This window comes from Podarcis melisellensis (assembly GCF_964234715.1).
Source record: "Podarcis melisellensis genome assembly, chromosome: 3".
Classification (NCBI taxonomy): Eukaryota; Metazoa; Chordata; class Lepidosauria; order Squamata; family Lacertidae; genus Podarcis; species Podarcis melisellensis.
The window spans coordinates 18,913,001-18,932,815 of record NC_138530.1 but is presented as its reverse complement, the minus strand read 5'-3'; the positions used below and the strand labels follow the sequence as shown (position 1 = coordinate 18,932,815).

General features: G+C 47.3%; 1 protein-coding gene and 1 long non-coding RNA gene across 9 annotated transcripts in view; one reads left to right on the top strand and one right to left on the bottom strand.

The window, feature by feature from the left end:
- LOC309366132 overlaps positions 1 to 13,487 on the top strand; it is a 29,978-nt gene extending 16,491 nt beyond the window's left edge. Inside the window, exon 2 of the long non-coding RNA XR_014166536.1 lies at positions 11,807 to 13,487. This is a non-coding gene — a long non-coding RNA (uncharacterized lncRNA). The remainder of the gene's footprint in view (positions 1 to 11,806) is intronic.
- The window catches only part of KLC4 (kinesin light chain 4), a 60,608-nt gene continuing 42,015 nt past the window's right edge, over positions 1,223 to 19,815 (bottom strand). For 6 of the 8 annotated variants that reach the window (XM_081904039.1, XM_081904036.1, XM_081904040.1 and 3 more), the window contains 3 exons: positions 4,539 to 4,663; positions 3,207 to 3,264; positions 1,223 to 2,401 (listed from right to left, as the gene is read on the bottom strand). In XM_081904039.1, coding sequence (XP_081760165.1) covers positions 2,312 to 2,401; positions 3,207 to 3,264; positions 4,539 to 4,663 — 273 coding nt within the window. In that variant the 3' untranslated portion in view covers positions 1,223 to 2,311. Of the gene's footprint in view, positions 2,402 to 3,206; positions 3,265 to 4,538; positions 4,664 to 12,852; positions 16,852 to 19,815 lie in introns of those variants that run through there. The other 2 variants (XM_081904042.1, XM_081904043.1) reach the window with 1 other exon arrangement.

Below are 19,815 nucleotides of genomic sequence, written 5' to 3'. Positions count from 1 at the left end.
TTAAGTTGTATCATTGTACCTTTTGGTTGACTTCTTTAAGTAGAGAGCAATGCATAAATTTTATAAGCATAAATCTACTGCATGCTGCTGGTGGATCAGAACCTTGCCCCCCCCAACCCCATGGGCCAAGTTGAGCAGGGGTGGGTGGGGCTGCCCACCTGCCAATCATTTTATATTACCATAGCATCAGGTGATCCGTTTTTGCTTGCGTGGTTTGAAATTAAACTGTGTGAGATCAATTGTTTGCTGGTGCTTCAAAGCGCCATGTATGGCATTATGCAAGCACAAATACTAGGCTGATTTATTTTTTAACATTTATGTACACTCCTTAATTAAAAGACCACAGTGCTTTCAAAGAGGCATGTATGGCTCTGTATGAGCATCAACTATAAGCTGCATTGGGACGCGGGTGGTGCTGTAGGTTAAACCACAGAGCCTAGGGCTTGCCGATCAGAAGGCTGGCAGTTCGAATCCCCGTGACGGGGTGAGCTCCCGTTGCTCGGTCCCTGCTCCTGCCAACCTAGCAGTTCGAAAGCACGTCAAAGTGCAAGTAGATAAATAGGTACCACTCCAGTGGGAAGGTAAATGGCGTTTCCGTGCGCTGCTCTGGTTCTCCAGAAGCAGCTTAGTTATGCTGGCCACATGACCCGGAAGCTGTACGCCGGCTCCCTTGGCCAATAAAGTGAGATGAGCATTGCAACCCCAGAGTCGTCCGCGACTGGAGCTAATGGTCAGGGGTCCCTTTACTTTTACCTATAAGCTGCATTAGATTCCATACAAGCCCCGGGCTTTGCAGGTGCTGCTGATCAGTGGTGCCTCCAACCCCCTTTTTGACCTAGCCATGTCTTCCCTTGCCCCATACCTGACATCAAATGTCAGGCAGGTGGGTTTGACTGGCTTCAAAATTTCTTTGCAGGTCAAATAGGCCTGGTTTCCCCACCAGCTGCCAGCCCTGTGCCAAGATGAACTAATGGTCTGACTTGGTGTAAGAGACCTTTGTGCATTCAAACCACACTGTTTTATTTTGAATAAGAGGCAAGGTGATGTGCTGTTTAACACCCCACCCCAGGTAGCATTTTTGTCCCTGTACAACAATGCGTGCTCATTTCTGAGAGACAGCTGCTCTCTCCCTAGTTTCATTGTCACTGTCGTCATGCGTGGCAGATGTAAAACCCAAGAAGTGTTTCGACAGCAAGATCTGCTCTGGAGACGCATGGCAAAATGGCTTCTGTGATCGTTTTTAATTATTAAATTAAAACAACAACAATCGGAAGTAAATCACGGGTAGTAACACAGGGCTAGTGGCAGGTTCTCCCTGCGGTTATTTCCATTGCTCTGCACTACAGTGGCTCATGCTAAGGCAGACACAGGCGATGCCAGAGGCTAGAGTGGGAACAAGACTTGTGGAGTGTATACATACCAAATCTCTGTGAAGTCAATGCCTGTCTCTTCGTGTCCTTTTAAGTAAGCGGGCTGAGTGTGTGTATGGACTAGATGGATGGGTGGGTGGGTGATAGAGAGAGATAAGAGGAGGTGATTCCAGCCCTGCCCACTGCTGTCATGAGGCCCACAAGAGACCTGAATAAATGAAGCCCTCAAGGGAGCAAAGAGGTTTCCCACCTCTGCTTTGGTTAGGCAAAGTTAATCCCCCACAAAATTGGCTAACTAGCCATCGTATTTCCATGTCCCTTCCTGTCTGCTGCTGCAGTACAACCCCCAGACACAAGAATACTCATTGGCAAGAGCCTAGCCCTAGAAGGCTGCCGGGGGGGGGGGGTGATGGGGGAGATATACTGTGCAAAAATAGATGGTACTGGGGACTATCAGGCTCAGGCACCGAAGGATTGAGCAAGCCAGCTTGAGAGCATGGACGAGAGAGCTTCTCTCAGCAATGCTATCTGGTGAAAAGGATGCACACTAAGGAAGAGGCTGAGACTCTGTGCCCAACGTTCAGCAAGGCAGCGGGTCAAGGAAGAGATACTGGAACTCGATTCTGTGCAATCGGTAAAACACAGCTTGCAAACATGGGGGTGGATGCATTCACCAAAGCTGCTATTCCACAGCTGGTGAAGGAGGGAGCTCCCCTTTCCGGTCTGGCAATGGTCCCGTGTGGGTTAGTGTTTTCCAATAACAGGACACACTTCTCTTCCACTGTAGTGATATCAACACGAGAGGCAATAATGAGCATTCTAACATGTGAGGACGTTACAGATGAAGTATCCAAAACAGCGATCAGCTTGAGATGGAAGTATCGGTATGGTGAAGCAGTCGACATTTGAGACGGGGTGCGGCGATCAATAATGTGGTAGGTTCAGTTAGAGGTGACCAAGGAGGTGTGAGAAGGGAGATCCACACTGCTTGCACTGAGGCCTCTGCTCTCAGCCCGAAGACCCTGGGAATCCTAAAAAAAAAACCCCAGTTTCACTTACATTTTCCAATCTTGTATTCATTAAGACCAAGAGCTTGTGTTAAAACATGAAAAGTAACCAGCAAGTGTTCAGTTTTCTCTCAATGAAGCACGGCATGTTAGCCCTGAGAGATGCAAACTGAACCACTTCTGTTGCAGAAGTGATAATTAAGGCACCCCACAGTGATGATTCAGAATTTAAGAGGGGGAAATCCTTGCTTCACACTTGATTTCCAGCTTACCCAGGGGAACTTTTCAAATGCTACAGCAGCAAATATTTCAGACACATGCACGCTTCCAGATCTGTGACCTGGCTTGCATGTAATGCTAAGCCAAACCATGGCTTGACATGAACATGTGAGCGTGTGGACTCCCAGAGAGAAGAATGCTCCCACTTTGCTCCTCCTCCAGTTCTGCTGCTGTGAGGACAAAGCATGAGCTCAGGTTCGGATGATGCACTAAACCAAGCCATGGTCTACTTCTCAGCAGCAGCATGGCCAGAAGAGCAAGGTAGCCTAGATCTGCTCTCTGGGAGCTTGCATGACTGATGAGCCAAAGTTTGGCTTAGAATTAGGTGTGAACTGAACCACTATGTTTCCTCCTGCACTTAATCCAGACTATATCCCTTCCAGTGGTGATACCAATACCCATGGGGAACTTACACATTCTGGCAGGTTATACTTTTCACCTTAGCTGATCTAACTCTCTTTCCCTGCACCTGAATATTTTTTTGTCCATTTGCTGTGAAAATAACCTGCAGCTCATGCTGTTTTGGGAACATAGCAAATGGTGCTCTCACCTGGAAGGAATCCTCACTGGATTTATTCAGGTAGTTCAGTGATGCCGCCCGTTTCATGCTAAAAAAAAGTAAGAAAAATATGTTTCTGGCTCTAGGCATACTCTTTTCATTCATCAGGGAATACTTTGGGCAAGAAATCTTGACCAAACTTTTTCCACTCTATGTCAGAGAATATCCCTTTGCCACATATCAAATTAGAGATTAGTGTCCTCAACATGCTGATGATACCCAGCTCTTTGTAACAACTGACTCAGGAGATGCTGTGCAAGCCCTAGCCCAGTGCCTCAGTGCCTGTACTCAGTAGTGGGCTGGATGAGTGCCAAAAAACTGAATCTGAACCCTTCCAAGATAGAGGCACTATGGGTGAGCAGTTCCTGAGTCTGCTAAACTGGAAAGGTGCCTACTTTGGGTGGGGTCAGTCAACTCTGGAAAAGCTAGGTTTGGAGTATGGGGGCACTCGTGAATTAATCTCTTATCAATAAAGACTCAAAGTGACCTCTGTAGCTAGAGGTGCCCTTTACCAGCTTCCTTTCTCAGATGAAAGGAAGTTTGGAGAAGATACTTTTCTCATGTGACATAAAGTGTCTTTCATCAAGGGGTAATGCAAGTTGGTAAAAGGTAAAGGTAAAGGGACCTCTGACAATTAGGTTGACTCAAACATCTGACCGACTCTGGGGTTGCGGCGCTCATCTTGCTTTATTGGCTGAGGGAGCCGGCGTACAGCTTCTGGGTCATGTGGCCAGCATGACTAAGCCGCTTCTGGCAAACCAGAGCAGCGCATGGAAACGCCGTTTACCTTCCCGCCTATTTATCTACTTGCAGTTTGACGTGCTTTCGAACTGCTAGGTTGGCAGGAGCAGAGACAGAGCAACGGGAGCTCACCCCATCGCAGGGATTCAAACCGCCGACCTTCTGATCAGCAAGTCCTCTGTGGTTTAACCCACAGCGCCACCCGCGTCCCAATACAAGGTGGTACAGACAATAAAAATGACTGGAGATGGTTCAGATGAACATTTCCAAGCCTGGGACAAAGTCTCAGCCTTGCATGCTCCCTCCTCATGCACAGCGATTCTCCCTCTCCTCTCCTGAGGTAATCCACAGTTTACCATTCAATCCTAATCAGCAAACGATGGTACAGCCAATTTTTAAAAAAAGTTAAGGTTCTGCAGTCTTTAACAAAGCAGGGTGCAGGTCTAGAGTTGGCAGCTAGCTAGAAGCAACAGCCACAGCAAGTTTATCTTACCGCGGATTTTTGTAACCTGCTCTGAGAGCCTTTTACCAAAAAGGACACAGTACAAATGCTTTAAGCAAACAAATATGCAAGCCTCTTACTTGGTGTTCCTTGGCTCCAGCGGGCCATTCCCCTGCAGTTTCTTGACCAGCATTTCACTGCTTCTCCTGATTACATCCCGAATCTTCCCTAGGGAACCGCTGCGTCGAAGGGCACCAGTGCCATCCTGGACAGGAAGACAACAAATGGCAATAATTGGTGAGATGGCGTGTGGACAGTGACTCATCCAGAGAGCAGAAGGAAACGGCTCCATGTGATTTGGAGTCAGAACTTAATGGTAACCTTTTAGTACAGCGGCAGGGGATCTCTCCCTTTTCCTGTCTGGCAACAATAACTGCCAGTATTAAATGGGCTGGTGGCCTACACCAAAACAAGCCTATGTAAATGCTCATCAGATTTGGAGGTATTATATACAGTGGAAGCTTGATTCTTGAATGGCTTAGCTGACGAACAAATCGGCTCTGGAATGCCGAAAACCGGGAAGCAAGTGTTCCGGTTTTCAAACATTTTTCAGAAGCCGAATGTCCGACATGGCTTCTGCTTGAGTGTAGGAAGCTCCTGCAGCCAATCAAAAGCCGCGCCTTGTTTTTTGAATGGTTTCAGGAGTCGAACAGACTTCCAGAACAGATTTAAGTTCAAGAACCAAGGTACATTGTAAAGCAGAGGTAAAGCACTCTAATTCCAATCAGCTCCAGCCAGCACAGACCATAGTCAGGGTTGACAGGAATAACAGGGCCATCTTTGATTTGAAGAAAAGCGTGGTAGGGGTTTTCCAGGACTGTACCAACTTCAGGTTGCAATTGGGGGCTGCACATGGGAACACTTCCCCGTGAAAGGGGAGAAAACTCGTAAAAGATTTGGCCTGCTCTTTCCCTTCACATCCTAGTCTATGTTTTCATCATCTGGGGGATAAATTGATTTCCCCACCAGCAACCTGTACAGCACAGTCCAAAAAAAGCTGGGTGTGTAAAACTGAACTTCACTTGCATACTGAAGAACACACTCTTTTTAAGAGAGTTCCTTCTTCTCAACAGACGAATGCATCATTTGCACACAACAGAGGCTGGCATATGCTCTCGCTGCCATGAATCCACGCCTAGATAAACACAAACAATGGGGCTGGCCCACATATAGGCCTGGGAACAAACGGAAAAGCAGTGTGTGTCTTGTGCGTGAGTGAGAGACATTTAGTGAAGTTATGGCTGAGTTGCAAAAATTAACATGGGCATTGTTTGCCGTGACCACCCAGCTACCGCAGCATCGCTAAGTCCTCACAGCTATGCATATCCACTGTGTGAGCAAGAAATTACGCCCATCGCTGCTCTCAATTTCTCTCATGCAAAACAGATTCAGTGATGGGAACTGTTACCAAAAAAAATGTTACCTAGAAGGCCTTATTCTGGAATGGTATGTTAAAACAGAATTGTTGTTACGGCTGTTACAATTTAGTACCTGCCCTTCAGCCTAACACGTCCCGGGGCAGGTTACAATTAAAACACAACATTACTACAATGGTGCCTCGCAAGACGAAAAGAATCTGTTCTGCGAGTCTCTTTGTCTAGCGGTTTTTTCGTCTTGCGAAGCAAGCCCGTTGACAGCTTAGCGGATTAGCACTATAAGCGGCTCTTAGTGGCTTTTAGCAGCTTTTATCGACTTAGCGTATAAGCGGCTTAGCGGCTTAGAAAAAGGGGGGAGGGGGAAAAAACCGCAGGAACTCGCAAGACATTTTCGTCTTGCGAAGCAAGCCCATAGGAAATTTGTTTTGCGAAGCACCTCCAAAACGGAAAACTCTTTCGTCTAGCGAGTTTTCCGTCTTGCAAGGCATTCGTCTTGCGGGGCACCACTGTATTAAAACACAGTATTACATACACACACAATCACCATATAGACCACATCTCTAATGTGAGCACTTTGTGCCAGGAAAGATGGTCACTCAGAACATCCACACATGTAGAAAAAGGAACACACACACACACACACACACAATTTCAAAGACATTGGAGGGAGTATAGTAAAGTTTAGATTGTCACATGCTCAGAAGCGAAAGTCCTCCTATGCAGCTAGAACTACGAAACCACGTTCTTGAAGAGCTTCTCATGCAAGAAATAGGTGTAAGTTGCACCCTGAAGGAAGGCTATTAGAAGAGGCAGGCTGGAGCACACTAACGGTCTATCTAGTCTGTTTTCCATAAAGGCTAACCAAATGTTTCCGTGAGGCAGGACACTGTGATTTATTACCATGGGGGGGGGGGCAAGAGACTGTTGCCTGCCATTTCCCTTTGACCCTATGGCCAATCAGGACTGTCAAAAGTCACACCACCAAGTCATACTTGCTGCATGCAAAGATCCAGGCAAACATCTCTACATTTTTCACTCCTGTGCGAGTCAAGTTTACTTTTCTCTTCGGTGAAAGTTTGTGACTCACTGGAATCCAAACTTCAAACCAGATACCCTGTTCAGCAAGAAGGTGCAGGATATGAATAACATAGCCTTGATCTAGATCACTGGTGTGGCCATGTGGCTGGAAGATTCAAGGACGAAGAAACATTTAAACATTTCAGTCTAGTATAGTGTAGTACAGTATAGTATCATTTTATTTATTTGCTTGGTTTGCAGAATACGGATAGACATCTTTTCAAAGTCAAGCACTACTAGTCATTTCTGTTTGTATTACTTATCAGTAAAAGTAATAATAATGGTGTTGCACAAGCAATTTTTTATTCTGAATGTGTACCCCCAATAAAAAAGTTTGAGAACCACAGATCTAGATCTATTAGTCATGGATATATATATATTTCCAAAGGTCTCCTGCCTCTTAATAGTCCCTATTCCGAACCTAATTTCTCTATCCCAAATTAACCCTTGTAATGGTCCTGATTTTCATGCGTTTGTGTCCTTGATTTGCCTGCATATAGTGGTAACTAGAAAATATGTCCATTGTTTGCCAGCTGCCTTGCATGAAAGCAGAATTAATTAGATCTCTTAATGAAGGAGGTTGGGGAGGGGGCAGCATTCTAGCCTCATTTTAATGCAAGAGCCTAAATATCAAGCTTGCTTGATGGGGGAGGGAGGGAAGAATTGCAGTTCTACCCCGCTACCCCCCCCCCCAGCTCACAATCCGCAGCTCTGGGAACAAAGCCTATGGGAAATGGGACTAAGAGCTATCTATGTTTAGCCTAGAGGAGAGACAGTTAAGGAGTGACATGATAGCTGTCTTCAAACATCTGAAGATGCAGAAGATGGAGCAGGCTTGTTTTCCGTTGCCCAGAGGGCAGGACTGTAACTGGGGGTGAAAAGTGGATTTCGGCTGAATGGCAGGTGAAAATTCCTAATGGCCTTTTCAAGTCCATGACTCCCACTTACAACCCTCCCTCTCTAGCCCTGCTTTGCATCTGGAACATCTGCAAGCACAGAGGACCACTGTATGCCTTTCAGTGGTAGCCATGCTGCCACCTGAAATGGGCAACTTGGGAGCCATTTACACTTTTTCACCAGGTCCCCGACAGCACCACACAAGGGGGCAGTGGGAAATTACAAAGGCAGCTCTGAGCTACCTGGTGCAGAATCTTCACAGTGATGGGCACCTGTCAGGGCTCGAGGAGAGGTGATTCAAGGAAAGGTGGCTCTCATGTAGGAAGTGGCTGTTACACAATCTGGTCAAACCACTGTATTGTTGCAACTTAGGGCCCTGACGTAGGGACGCGGGTGGCACTGTGGCTTAAACCACAGAGCCTAGGACTTGCCGATCAGAAGGTCAGCGGTTCAAATCCCTGCGACTGAGTGAGCTCCCGTTGCTCGGTCCCTGCTCCTGCCGACCTAGCAGTTCGAAAGCACATCAAAGTGCAAGAAGGTAAATAGGTACCGCTCCGGCAGGAAGGTAAACGGCGTTTCCGTGCGCTGCTCTGGTTCGCCAGAAGTGGCTTAGTCATGCTGGCCACATGACCCGGAAGCTGTACGCCGGCTCCCTCGGCCAATAAAGCGAGATGAGCGCCACAACCCCAGAGTCGGCCATGACTGGACCTAATGGTCAGGGGTCCCTTTACCTTTACTTAGGGCCCCGACGTAATTTAAGAATACTGACAAAAGATGTGCAGAAATGTAGTTTGCAGTTGACCTAAGACAGGGGTTGCCAACACAGCACCCACGGGCAGCAGGGCATCATGTGGCATCTGCAAAAGGCCCCAGTAAATATCCCCTCAAAAATCCACAATGCACTGTTCCTGCTCAGTTCTTGTTTGAACTGTTTCCTCTCCTACAATGAATGTGCCCCCTTAAACATGACTATGTTACAGGATTGGACATGAACCCCCCCTTCCGTTCTGAACACAGGAGAGGTGCAAAACAGTCTGTTATCAAGTATTGGCTGATGCAGGTGCCCTTTTCCTATTGATGGTGAGGGGGAAGATGCTTGCAAAATTTGGTGTACTTGTCTTGGCTCTTCACGTGTGGCAGCCATTTTATGTTATGCCGCAACCACCATTTTGTGTCTTGTCACAATGCACCTGCATGGCAGCCATTTTGCAGAATCTCATTTTTCTTATGTGTTTTTATTTTTGCATTTTCATGCCGTGAACCGTCCTGAGATCTTCGGATGAAGGGAAGTATACAAATTTAACAAATAAAATAAAAAGAAACCGGTTCTCGCAGCACTTTCTCAAATTGCTAAACATGTCCAATGGCCCAAAAACTTTGGCAACCCCCGGCCTAAGTTCTGCTGCAGGTATGGCATGGAAGAGATGCATGAAGATGCCTTAGCTAAGGGATGGGAATCTTCAGGTGCTTCTGAACACATCATTTTGAGGGCCACACATTTTACAACCCTGCTGTAGCTTATAGGGAGGCCCTACAGCAGAGTTTATGCCACAGAATGTTTCTTCCTGGCTATGGACACCTGCTAGGCTGCAATGCAGATTCTCTGGAAAGCTGGATCTTTCGTTGAGGTCTTCACCAACTATGTAACTTAGTGTTGTGGAGACATCAACACCTATAAATGCCAAAGAAGGAGTTTGTGGGCTGGGTCAGGACTTGATACCACTCACGGGAACTTTTTTGTGAGTATTAACACACACAGCAGCAGGCTATAGTTTGGATAGATGTTGGAAGGTCTGGAAACAAATGGGAGTAGGTGCTGGAGTTGTGAAAAACCAGTTATCTTGGTCAGATCCTTACCTTCAGAAGGCCATGATCTACCAACCCCCCATTCCTCACTCATGTACTTTTCAACTAAATAGATCTGTCTGGAATCCAGTTTATAGGACTGGACCAACCTAACTCTCTGTGGAATATTCCCACAGATTTGGGCATTCCCACTGGCTCTATTGACCACAGCCATTCACCCAGTAACTCCCAGGCATCCCCTCCAATTGTTTCAGAAGGGGAAGGCCGCTGCTATAGAGAGGGCAAAGGAAGCTCAGGAAAGATGGATGCAACCAGTTTCTTGACTGGCTATGCCACCGCAAACGAATCTTTCTTTTCATTGCCATTGTAGCTGTACAAAAGAGGTGAATGGGCCCCATGGTTGTACAAGATGAGGTATTGTTTTTTGCTGTAAGTATGCTCCGTGACCATTACTTGTAAGTTCCTGGAGTTTTGTAACATTTCATGTGGGGCTCAGTTTTGTCCTAATTATTTGGAATTGGTTTCGGTCTTTCTTCTGCAGCTGTGTTTGGCCTTGAGAATACCCATGTATATACATCAGATGCTGGGGAAAACCAGGAGAAGCAAAATGCTACATAGGCTGGCACAGCTAACATTTCATTAAGGAAGGGGGCTGGAGGGTCTTGACGCCAGTTTTGCCCTGCTCAAGGAAACTCTAGCACAATTCTCATGTGACATAGGAAGCCTGGACCATTCATCGGCATATTTAAGGATTTACACACAAGAGCTGATCTTTTCCAGCTTTATAGCCCAAGAGAAGTCAGGTGTTTGTTTGTTTTTGCTCACAAGAGTTCCATCTGGCTTTTACATGCAAACCTCTTAAGTACTCGGATTAGAAGCACATAATTTCATTAAATCCTTCCGCAATGTTTGAGCTAGCTGCCATTGCAGCTCACGTTAGCTTCGTGTTGATTTTCGTCTCCGCTTTACTGAACTAACAGTTGTATGCCTCTCGACTCAGAAGTGAGGTCCACTGGGTTCAAGTGGCTTATACCCAGGCAGCATGCACAGGAACTCTACTGAAAGCTGCAATCCTATGTTCACTTACTTAGGAGCAAGTCCCATTGAAGTCAATGGCACTTTCCTTCTGAGTAGAAGTAGGATGACACTGTGAGGCTACGGAAAAATTGGCCAGGTTTATTATAGATTATTTGTATCCACGTAGCAGGTGGCTTCAAAAGATGATTAGACAAATTCACGGAGGATAAATCTATCAATGGCTACTAGACACAATAGCTATGATCTGCCTCCACAGCTGGAGGCACTAATCCTTCTGAATACCAATTGCTGGGGGAAACCAGGAAGAGAGAATGTCCTTGTGCTTGGGTCCTGCTTACGGGTTTCCCACAGGAATCTGACTGGCCGCTGAGAAACCAGGATGCTAGACTAGATGGGCCATTGGCCTGAATCAAAAGGATGCTCCAGATTTCCTCCTAGGTACCATATGGGTCACCTTACGAGTTGAGCTAAGGGGACCATTTCCATGGGATGGCAAGCCAGCCACATGTTGGCATCAGACAGGAATATGTATGAAGCAGAGAATAAAGAATTGGGATTCATCTGTAAAGGGACAGAATTGAAAGCAGCACAGGAACTTCAGAGCTTCCCACAATCGCAGGTATGTTTAAGCAAAGGTCATACAGGGATCATCCACACTTACATTTTGCCTCACGCTTTCTAGGTCCAGGTCCACACTATAAAGTGCGTGGTCAGAGTCCATTTTTTGTTTTTGCCCTGGCACTTTTACCATGAAAACCCGCTCTTTATTGCCAAAATGGAACAAACGGCAATTCAGGTTTTCCATGGATTGTTGCTTGCTCCGATTCAGTGGTAAAGAGCATGCATTTGCATGGAAAGCACCAGGGCAAGACACAAACATGGACATGGTGTTTTAAAACACAGACCTGTTGCCTAGAAACACAGCACAAAAGGAAGTCTGGATGAGCCCAAAATCTCAGTGCCGTTCTAACATAATATGACTGCATTCCTACTTACTTGCCTAATTAAAAACAAAAACAAACCCGGGCTCTTCTTATGCCCTTAGGATGCCAGCTACTTTTAAAGGCCAACATTATCAGCCTCTGGTTAACTGAAATACTAGATATAAACATAGTAAATAAAATCAAGAATGCTTGTTCTTTAGGCAGTGGCAGTCAAATGTGCTGCACACCCCCAAGATTTCCCCGCCATTTCACCTAATAAAATGCAAAAAATTCTACACCCCTACCCCCAAATTTAATGTTTTTGATGGGATATCTCACATATAATGCTTCTCCCATCAATACAACTCCGTGGTAGGAAAAACTTTCCTGGTTGAATCCTACCATCAACCTAAGGTCAAGCCAATATATAATCTTACTCCTTTACCCTGCCTTGTGTTTTTAGAAAAGCAGATAAGAAATGTTTTACTGATGAGCTGATCCAACCTGGTATTCCCATAATGAGCATTATTAAAAATGCAACTAATATATCCCAGTTCTCCTAAGGGAGGAAGACTCATTCTTTTTCCCCTTGGCGGGCGAAGCGTTTGGGTGACTGAAAACATTTGAGTTTTGCTTTGCTTTGCTTTGCTTTGTACTCTCCAAATATTTTTACTTTCTTGCAGTGCTGATGTACAGTTATGCCCGGGAAGCTACAAGGACAGGCTGGGTAAGCTTGGAGGCAGAGAGAGAGACAATATAATGCAGAAAAGTGGGAACGAATTCAGGTCCACTGCTGAATTGCACACATGCTGCTGTCCTGCAGCAACGATTCATATTTTATTATTCCTATAAATGCCTGATGCAGCATTTTCCCTTAGAGGTGTAGATTCTCAGACCCACTGAACCTCAGACTGTATGGGTAAGCAATAATTCTGAACACACAAAAAACAACAGGTCTTCTTAAAGCTTCTGTTTCCTCCTTCTGTTTGTCAGAGTGACTTTATACACGGTGGCTACTGCACAGGGAATAGCAAATCCTTTCCCTTACTTGCTCCGTAATAATCAGTCAGTCACACACACACACACACACACACACACACTTCATTCATACTTTACACACGTACCTAAGGCCAGTTTGCTGCCTGCTTTTCACAACAGAGCATTTGCAGCGTGTGAAAGACTATAAAGATTTGCCCTCGGAGGAAAGAGACAGCAGTGCTCTTAAAAGAATAAGAAGAGCGGCGGCATGGTGAAAAGAGTCACGGAGAAGAAGGGGATCAGGTCCTTCTGCCTTTAATTGGAGGTAAATCAGTTCACAACATTAAAGGAAAGCACCAAGTATGCACCAAAGGCAGAAAGTAGAACACACTTTTAGCACCCCCAGCTAGTGCTATTTTATTTTCATTTTTTTAAAAGGCTTGTGGACAGCCCCAGTGCAAGGCAAAATGCAGAGCTGGGCATAGAGCTGATCGAGGCTCCGTCGCTCTAAGGGGAGGCCCTGGAAGCAGCTTCCCAGGACGGGCTCCAGAGGCATCTTCACAGCATCCTTCACCTCCCCACTCGGTGCAGGGCAGAACCACAACCATGTGTAAAAGAAGCATCAATAGGTTCTTAGCAACTGCAGCCTGAGCTGCCTCTGGATGGGTTGGTTACACCTCTCCCTACCGGCTCCCTTTATGGGGAGGCAAGAGCTGCCATGCCCCAGACATGCATTAAGCTGCCCCCTTTCAGAAGCAGACAGGCAAAAAAGCAAAAAAGTTCTGCTCTGGCTGCAAAGGACTTCCCAAAAGGAACCCCAAGAGGCATTTAGGCCCAAGAGCCTTCAGACTGTCCTGCCACACAGCTCCAGCCGAGAGCATCCTTTCCGGGTCAGGCACTCCCTTGACCTGCATCCTGCCTCCAGCAGCTCCAGCTGCTTCAGAAAGAACAGCACAGGGCAATAATGGCATACTCTTAGGATTCAGTTCCAGCACTCTATGGTTATGGGCAGCTGGAGCAAAAAGAGTGCATACGTCTTACCTAACACCTAGCCCTAATTCTAATTTATAAACGTTATCTAGTCGCCGTCTTCTTTTAAAGCCAGCTATACTCACGAGAACACCAAATCACATCAAAAACAGCCACAAAAGCTATGCATTGGTAGGAGAGCTGAAGGGGAAAATTCCCTCACACCTGCATGCCTTGGAGGAGGATCAACGCGCCTGACTCCCCTTCAGAAACATAAAGGAGTTATACGTCCAGCACCAGTGCAAGGGATGAATTAACTGTCTCCCTTCGAAACCAGAGCCCAGAAAATTCCAGCGCCCAGATTTCCCCTCAGGCATTGCTAGACCCTCTGCACCAGGGGTGGGGAACTTTGGCCTGTGGGCCAAATACGGCCTGCCAGGCTTTCCCACTTGGCCAATCGGCTTCCCCCTCAAGCCCTACTCCCCGCCTCCTCCACAGCCCCATTTCCACTGCCTCTCAGATGCTCGCTGCGGATTGGTTGAGCAGCGCAAGGGGGAGGGAGATCGCGGGGAAGTTAGGTTTCAACCACCCCTCCCCACAACCCTGTTGCTCGTCTGTGTGAAACAGCTGAGAAGTGGGGGAACCAGGCCCACCGAGCTGGCAACGTAAAAGGGAGCTTGCTTTCTTCCTGCAACACTCGCCGGCTTGGCTTCTTCACTGTGCGCTGAGAAAGGGGATCCTATTCTCAGCGAAGAAGCCTAGCAAGATGAAGATACAGGGAGAAAGCAACGTTCTCCTGTGTTGTCAACTCAGCCCTGCCTGTTTGACTACAAGAGGGCAGGCAGGGGAAGTGGGGGGATGGAGGGAGGAGAAGGGTGACAGAACCAGGATAGTTTTTTGAAGTGAGTGAATACACAGAGTGTGTGGAAATGCATGAATGCTCTGTGTGTGTGTGTCCTTGCTCTGTCCTATTTGGATTTGGCCCTGACCGATCCTGGCCATGTAGGTTTCCATGATGTAAAATGGGCCAAAAAATAAATGCTCTGCATGCGAGTGGACTTCTCTCCAACACTTCCCCAGACTTTGCTTTCTACTCAACAAATCCCTTCCGGTATTCTCTCCAACAACGTGCCCTTTTTTCACAGTCTACATTTAAATTCCCCACCTCATTAAAAAAAGAAAAAAAGAAATTCTGACAACACACTGCAAGTCCCGCTGTACGCCCCAGTTCCCAAGGAAACTCTCTCTCTCTCCTCCTCCTCCTCCTCACCCCAAATGGCTCTCTCAGCTCCCTACAAAGCTACACCCTCATGTATTCAGTGGCATGGCTGCCACCAAGGCTGAAATCTTATGTACCTGGGAATAAGTGCCAATGAGCACAGTGAGACGCGCTTCTATATAAACATGTAGGACTACACGTCTCTCTCCCACACTTCCACTGTACACTTCCATGCCCCAACCAGAAATTCCCTTCCCCATCCCTTAAAATATTCCCCAATGCCCCATCGCAATGGGCCAAACTACTGCCACCTTAAAACCGAGGCCTTCTATTTCTGCCTGCCTCGGCTCCTCGCAGTCTTGCATGCAAGAGCCTTAGATCTCGGCCTTTTTATACAAGGATGTGCAGTTCCAACCCTCTCTCCCACTTGCCTAGCCAGGCTTCTAAAATAAGTAGCAGCTACAATTGCTACAAACACACCCATTTGGTGTGGGTTTCAGGGTGGATTTTGTGTGTGTGTGTTTGTGTGTGACATTTGGCTGCGACCTTGCGATCTCCAGTGATAAACCACAGCAAGGTTAAATCTTTTACATTCATGACAATAAATAAAAGAGATGCTAATATGCAGTCCCGTTTTGCCACCCCCACCGCACAACAAGAGGAGCGGCAACGAAGTAGAGGCAGTTGAGTCACCCTTGTCTGCGATTATCCCTCCTGTTGCGAAAAAAAAGGAACTGTGTGAGGAAATGTTCCTGAGTTCAGAGTCCTAGAGAGGCTGTTTCTTCTGAAATGCAGGCGTCTTGTAGGGCTAGACTGGCAGGGGAAGTCCAGACCAAAAGTCTAATCAGAGGGGCCAGTACTGAATAGGCCATGAAAACGCTATCCATGATGGTTGCAGCCCCTCTAGCCTACCCTCCTCCAAAGTCTCCATGGCATACAGGAGATGGACTATGCCCAGCTCGTTTAAAACAAGGTCCTCATTAGGACGTCACATCTCATGCTTCTGCCTCTCACACTTTTGCCCTGGCATGTCCGTCAGTATTTTTATTTTCAATACAATGTGCCCCATTTCTCTTTCTTTACCCTGCAAGAATAGGCTAAGAGGATCCATCAGCAAGGAGAATGGACACAAGCCTGAAGCTTCTTCCATCTCCATCTGGACAGGCCCAATCCCTATGAGAAGGCGGCTGCAAGGCCTTTACCTGCGGCAGCAGCGGGCATACAAATGCCATTTAGGCATCCCAGACATGACCAGATGAACAGGAAAGGAAAACAGAGCACGGAACAAGGATGGGGGCTATTGGACTACAACTCCCATCATCCTTGACCCCTGGCCACGTAGGCTGGGGAATCCAACAACACCAGGAGGGCCACACACTCCTCATCCCTGGCAAAGAGTACAATTCGCCCATCTCCCTAACTTTCCCTGCCATCCGAAGCGAGGGGTGAGAAACACACATATCCCAATGTCTACCCTGCCTCCCCACCATCTGCTCTGGCTTCAAGGGAAAGTGGAGGGGGAAGGAGGCAAAGAGAAGGGCAAGGCGTGGTAGGGGGAGAGCTAAAATGGGAAGCAGAAAAATCTGAGTTATGCTAGAAGGCAAGGAGAGGGATGGTGGGAGACGGTGGAAGGAAGCCAGGAGGAGGAGTAGGGCAGAGAAATGGGCAGCAAGGACCTCTTCAGACTGCAGAAGACCTTCGTCGAGGGTCCCCGTTAAGACACAGGAAAGAGAACGGAGGAAGTCACAAGGAGTTCTGCCAAAGTCCTGCACTGGCGGAGGGGAAGGGGTGGGGCAAAATGGCGGATTCGTGGATTTTCTTCCTGCTCTCTCTTGCCGGTTGACATGGTAGCGGTAGAACCAGGGTGCAGCCAGCTGGACGTTCCTCTGCGGGTGCCGTTCCACTCCTCGGTGCCCGCCGGGTTGGGGTTGGGGACTGCCGTGGAGTCCTTGCCAAGGAGAGCAGGAACGGTGGAAGGAGGGGAGGGGTGGCTTGGAGGAAGAAAGCCAGAAGGGGCGGCACACACAAACATCCGGGCGATTGTGGTGAAGGGGTGGGGTGGGGTTTGTGTGTGTGGTGGTGGGGAAGGAGTCTCAGGAGGCATTTAAGCCTAGTGCACAGAGAGGAGAAAGACAAAATTTTACAAGGCCATAGTGAGGATGCACAACAACCCCAAATGAAAAGGAGGGAAGGGAGATACAAGCCAATGGTACAAGCATGGGGAGCAAACGACTGCAGGTTGGTGAGGTGGGGAGAAAATCACACAGCTGCCCTTTATAATCCTCACAGAACTCTAGCCCAATGGTTGCCATTAATTTGATTTGAACTGATTTTATAATGCTGTATTATTTTACTGTTGTTAGCCACTCTGAGCCCAGCTTTGGCTGGGGAGGGTGGGATATAAATAAAATTTTATTTTTATTTTTATTATTGGTGGGTGAGGGGCAAGGAATTTCCTCAGGCAACATGCGATTGGCTAAAGGGTACTTCAAAATATTCACAGCATAGGGCTTTGCTTAGTCATGGGACCTCGGGGCAGTAACCAGACCCTTTGCCAATCCTGCCATCCTCTGAATGTTTTGGACAACAACACCCATCAGCCAGGGGCTGATCCGTATTGTAGTCCAAAACATTCAGAGGACGCCAGGGTTGGAGAAGACTGCCTAGTGCAAGGAAGAAGCAGTAGTTTGCATAAATGAAGTCTCCCTCAGTTATTCCAACATCTCTTGCTATTACCAGTCTAATATGGAGGGGTGGGAGGGTTTAGAGGGGAAAGGAAAAGAAGGGGAGTGGCAAATATGAAAGGACATATTCGGTTTCTCAAAGAAAATGCTGCTCCCCTGCTGCTTTCCAGAATCCATCTCCTTGACCCCGTGAGCTAAATGGACCAGGTTCAATTTAACGTAATGCTAAGTGGACCGTCCTGAGAATTCTGGGAAGCAGTCTAGGGTACATGCTCGGCTCATGAGAGATGGTGGGCAGGCTAGCAAGGCCTCGCATTTGTCCAATGTAAACAGAGCGCATAATTTCAGTGAGCACGTTTTAGGAGGCAACTGGTGGCAGTGGGAACCCTGTCTTCCAGAAGGGTTCGCCTCACTGATCTTCTCAGTGAGGAATCCAAGGAAACTCAGTTCTCGCCAGAATACTGTTTGAACTGAAAAGAAGTATGGCAGTAGCAGAGCTTAGTGCCTTATCTCAGTCAGTTGTTTTTAAGACTCTGGGGAATTTGGGCAGCTGCGAGTTTCAGCCCTTTTCTGGAGTGGCTCCTTAGGCTCTCCATCGATAGCTCTCAGATGGCCCTGCCTCCATTCAGCTGGAGAAGGAAGTTCTATCTGATCCATGTCACTGGCAACCCTTTAAGGCTCAAGCAAGCTGATCCACCATCTTGAACATCTAAAGCAGGGTTTCCCAAACTTGGGTCTCCAGTTGTTTTCGGACTGCAGTTCCCATCATCCCTGAACACGGGTCCTGCTGGCTAGGGGTGATGGAAGTTGTAGTCTAAGAACAGCTGGAGACCCATGTTGGGGAAACCCCGATCTAAAGAAACATGCAATGAGAGAGGGAAGGGTTTGTAGCATAAGGGTGTGGCCTCTGCAGCAAGAAGAGCATTCAAGAATATAGAAATACTACTGCAATGTAGGCTCACAGTACAGACACAACTACAGAGGAAACCAGCACCTGAATTACCGGACCAAAATGGTGCTGGCTCTTCCTCAGGGATGAAGCCCACCCTAAGCCCTGGAGATAGCTATATAAATGGTGGGGAGGGGGACAGGCAGTCCTTTTTCCCAGGAGGTGGAATAGATCAAAACAGCCTTCCTCAAGCTGATGCCCTCCAGAAGTTGCTGGACTGCAGTCTCTGTCATCCCCAATGTTTAGCCATGCAGGCTAGGGCTGATGGGAGTCTGACAACTTCTCGGGGGCACCAGGTTGGGGAAGTCAGCCTCATAACAAAGGGTAGCCCCAGTCATAGCTTGCAAGGGACACTAGCCTAAGAATGAAGACAAACGCAACATTTGAAGAGCGGAAGGAAGTAGTTTGAAAGCGCCCTTTCCAGACTAAATACAAAACGTACCACTGGAAAACTGGCGCCCAAGTTGTGGAGGAACTGGTCCTCATGACTTTCTATTTATTTATTTAATTTATATACCACCTTCATCTTCTAATGATCTCAGAAATCATCCACCCACCTCTCTCTACAATTCCTGGAAAGGTTTTGGAACTCTTTTTCAAAATATTGGTTTGTGGATTTTCTGGTTAAATGAATAATAAATGTATATGGCAGGGTGGGTGGGGAGAGAGAGGAAGATGAGAACTTTTGCTAATTCTTCCTTCAACTTGCAACCCCCTATATTTCCTGAAAATCTGCGATGGAATCTCCGGACCAAAATGGTGCTGGAGGATACAGGGCTAAGGGGGAATTGGCAAACAATTAACCCCCTCATCCAGTCCAGTGGAAGCCTCCACCGGATCGCAAGACCCCCTGCATTTGATGAGGTGGTAGGCTCTCCCTCTGCATGAAGTCTGAGAAGAGGGGAAGGCTGATCAGGTGATTGCTCAGCTAGCTAGACTGTACGTCCACAATGCAAGCTGCAAATCACAAAGCTAGAATCGCATGGTGGGTGGAGGGGGAGGGGGCCTGTGACTGCTCTTAAAATACCACGTCTGTCTTCATTCCAAGAGGGAAGTGTCATTCTCTGAAAAAGTAAAGAACGAGGACTTAAGCCTTTTAGGATTAGGGAGTTTTATACACTCCTTTCCCCCAAGTTTCTATGGGGTCCTCGCATTCTCTTACAGTTTTTGTTCACGTGCTGCCTTTTAGGTACAATCCACAATCAAGATTGCAAGACACCTTGGCGCTGATTGGCTGTCATGGCAATGTGCCTGCGATAGATGAGGGATGGAGAGGCACATGCAAGCAAGCGAGCAGCTGCAGAGAGGATGGAGAGTTAGTGAGCAATGGAGAGAGTGCAAGTTAAACGTAACCAAAGCATTAAAACAATGGGTCGGTAAGTCCCTCCTCATCCTTTATCTTGGTCAAAGTCCTTGCTGCTAGCTGCATCTTATGGAGAAC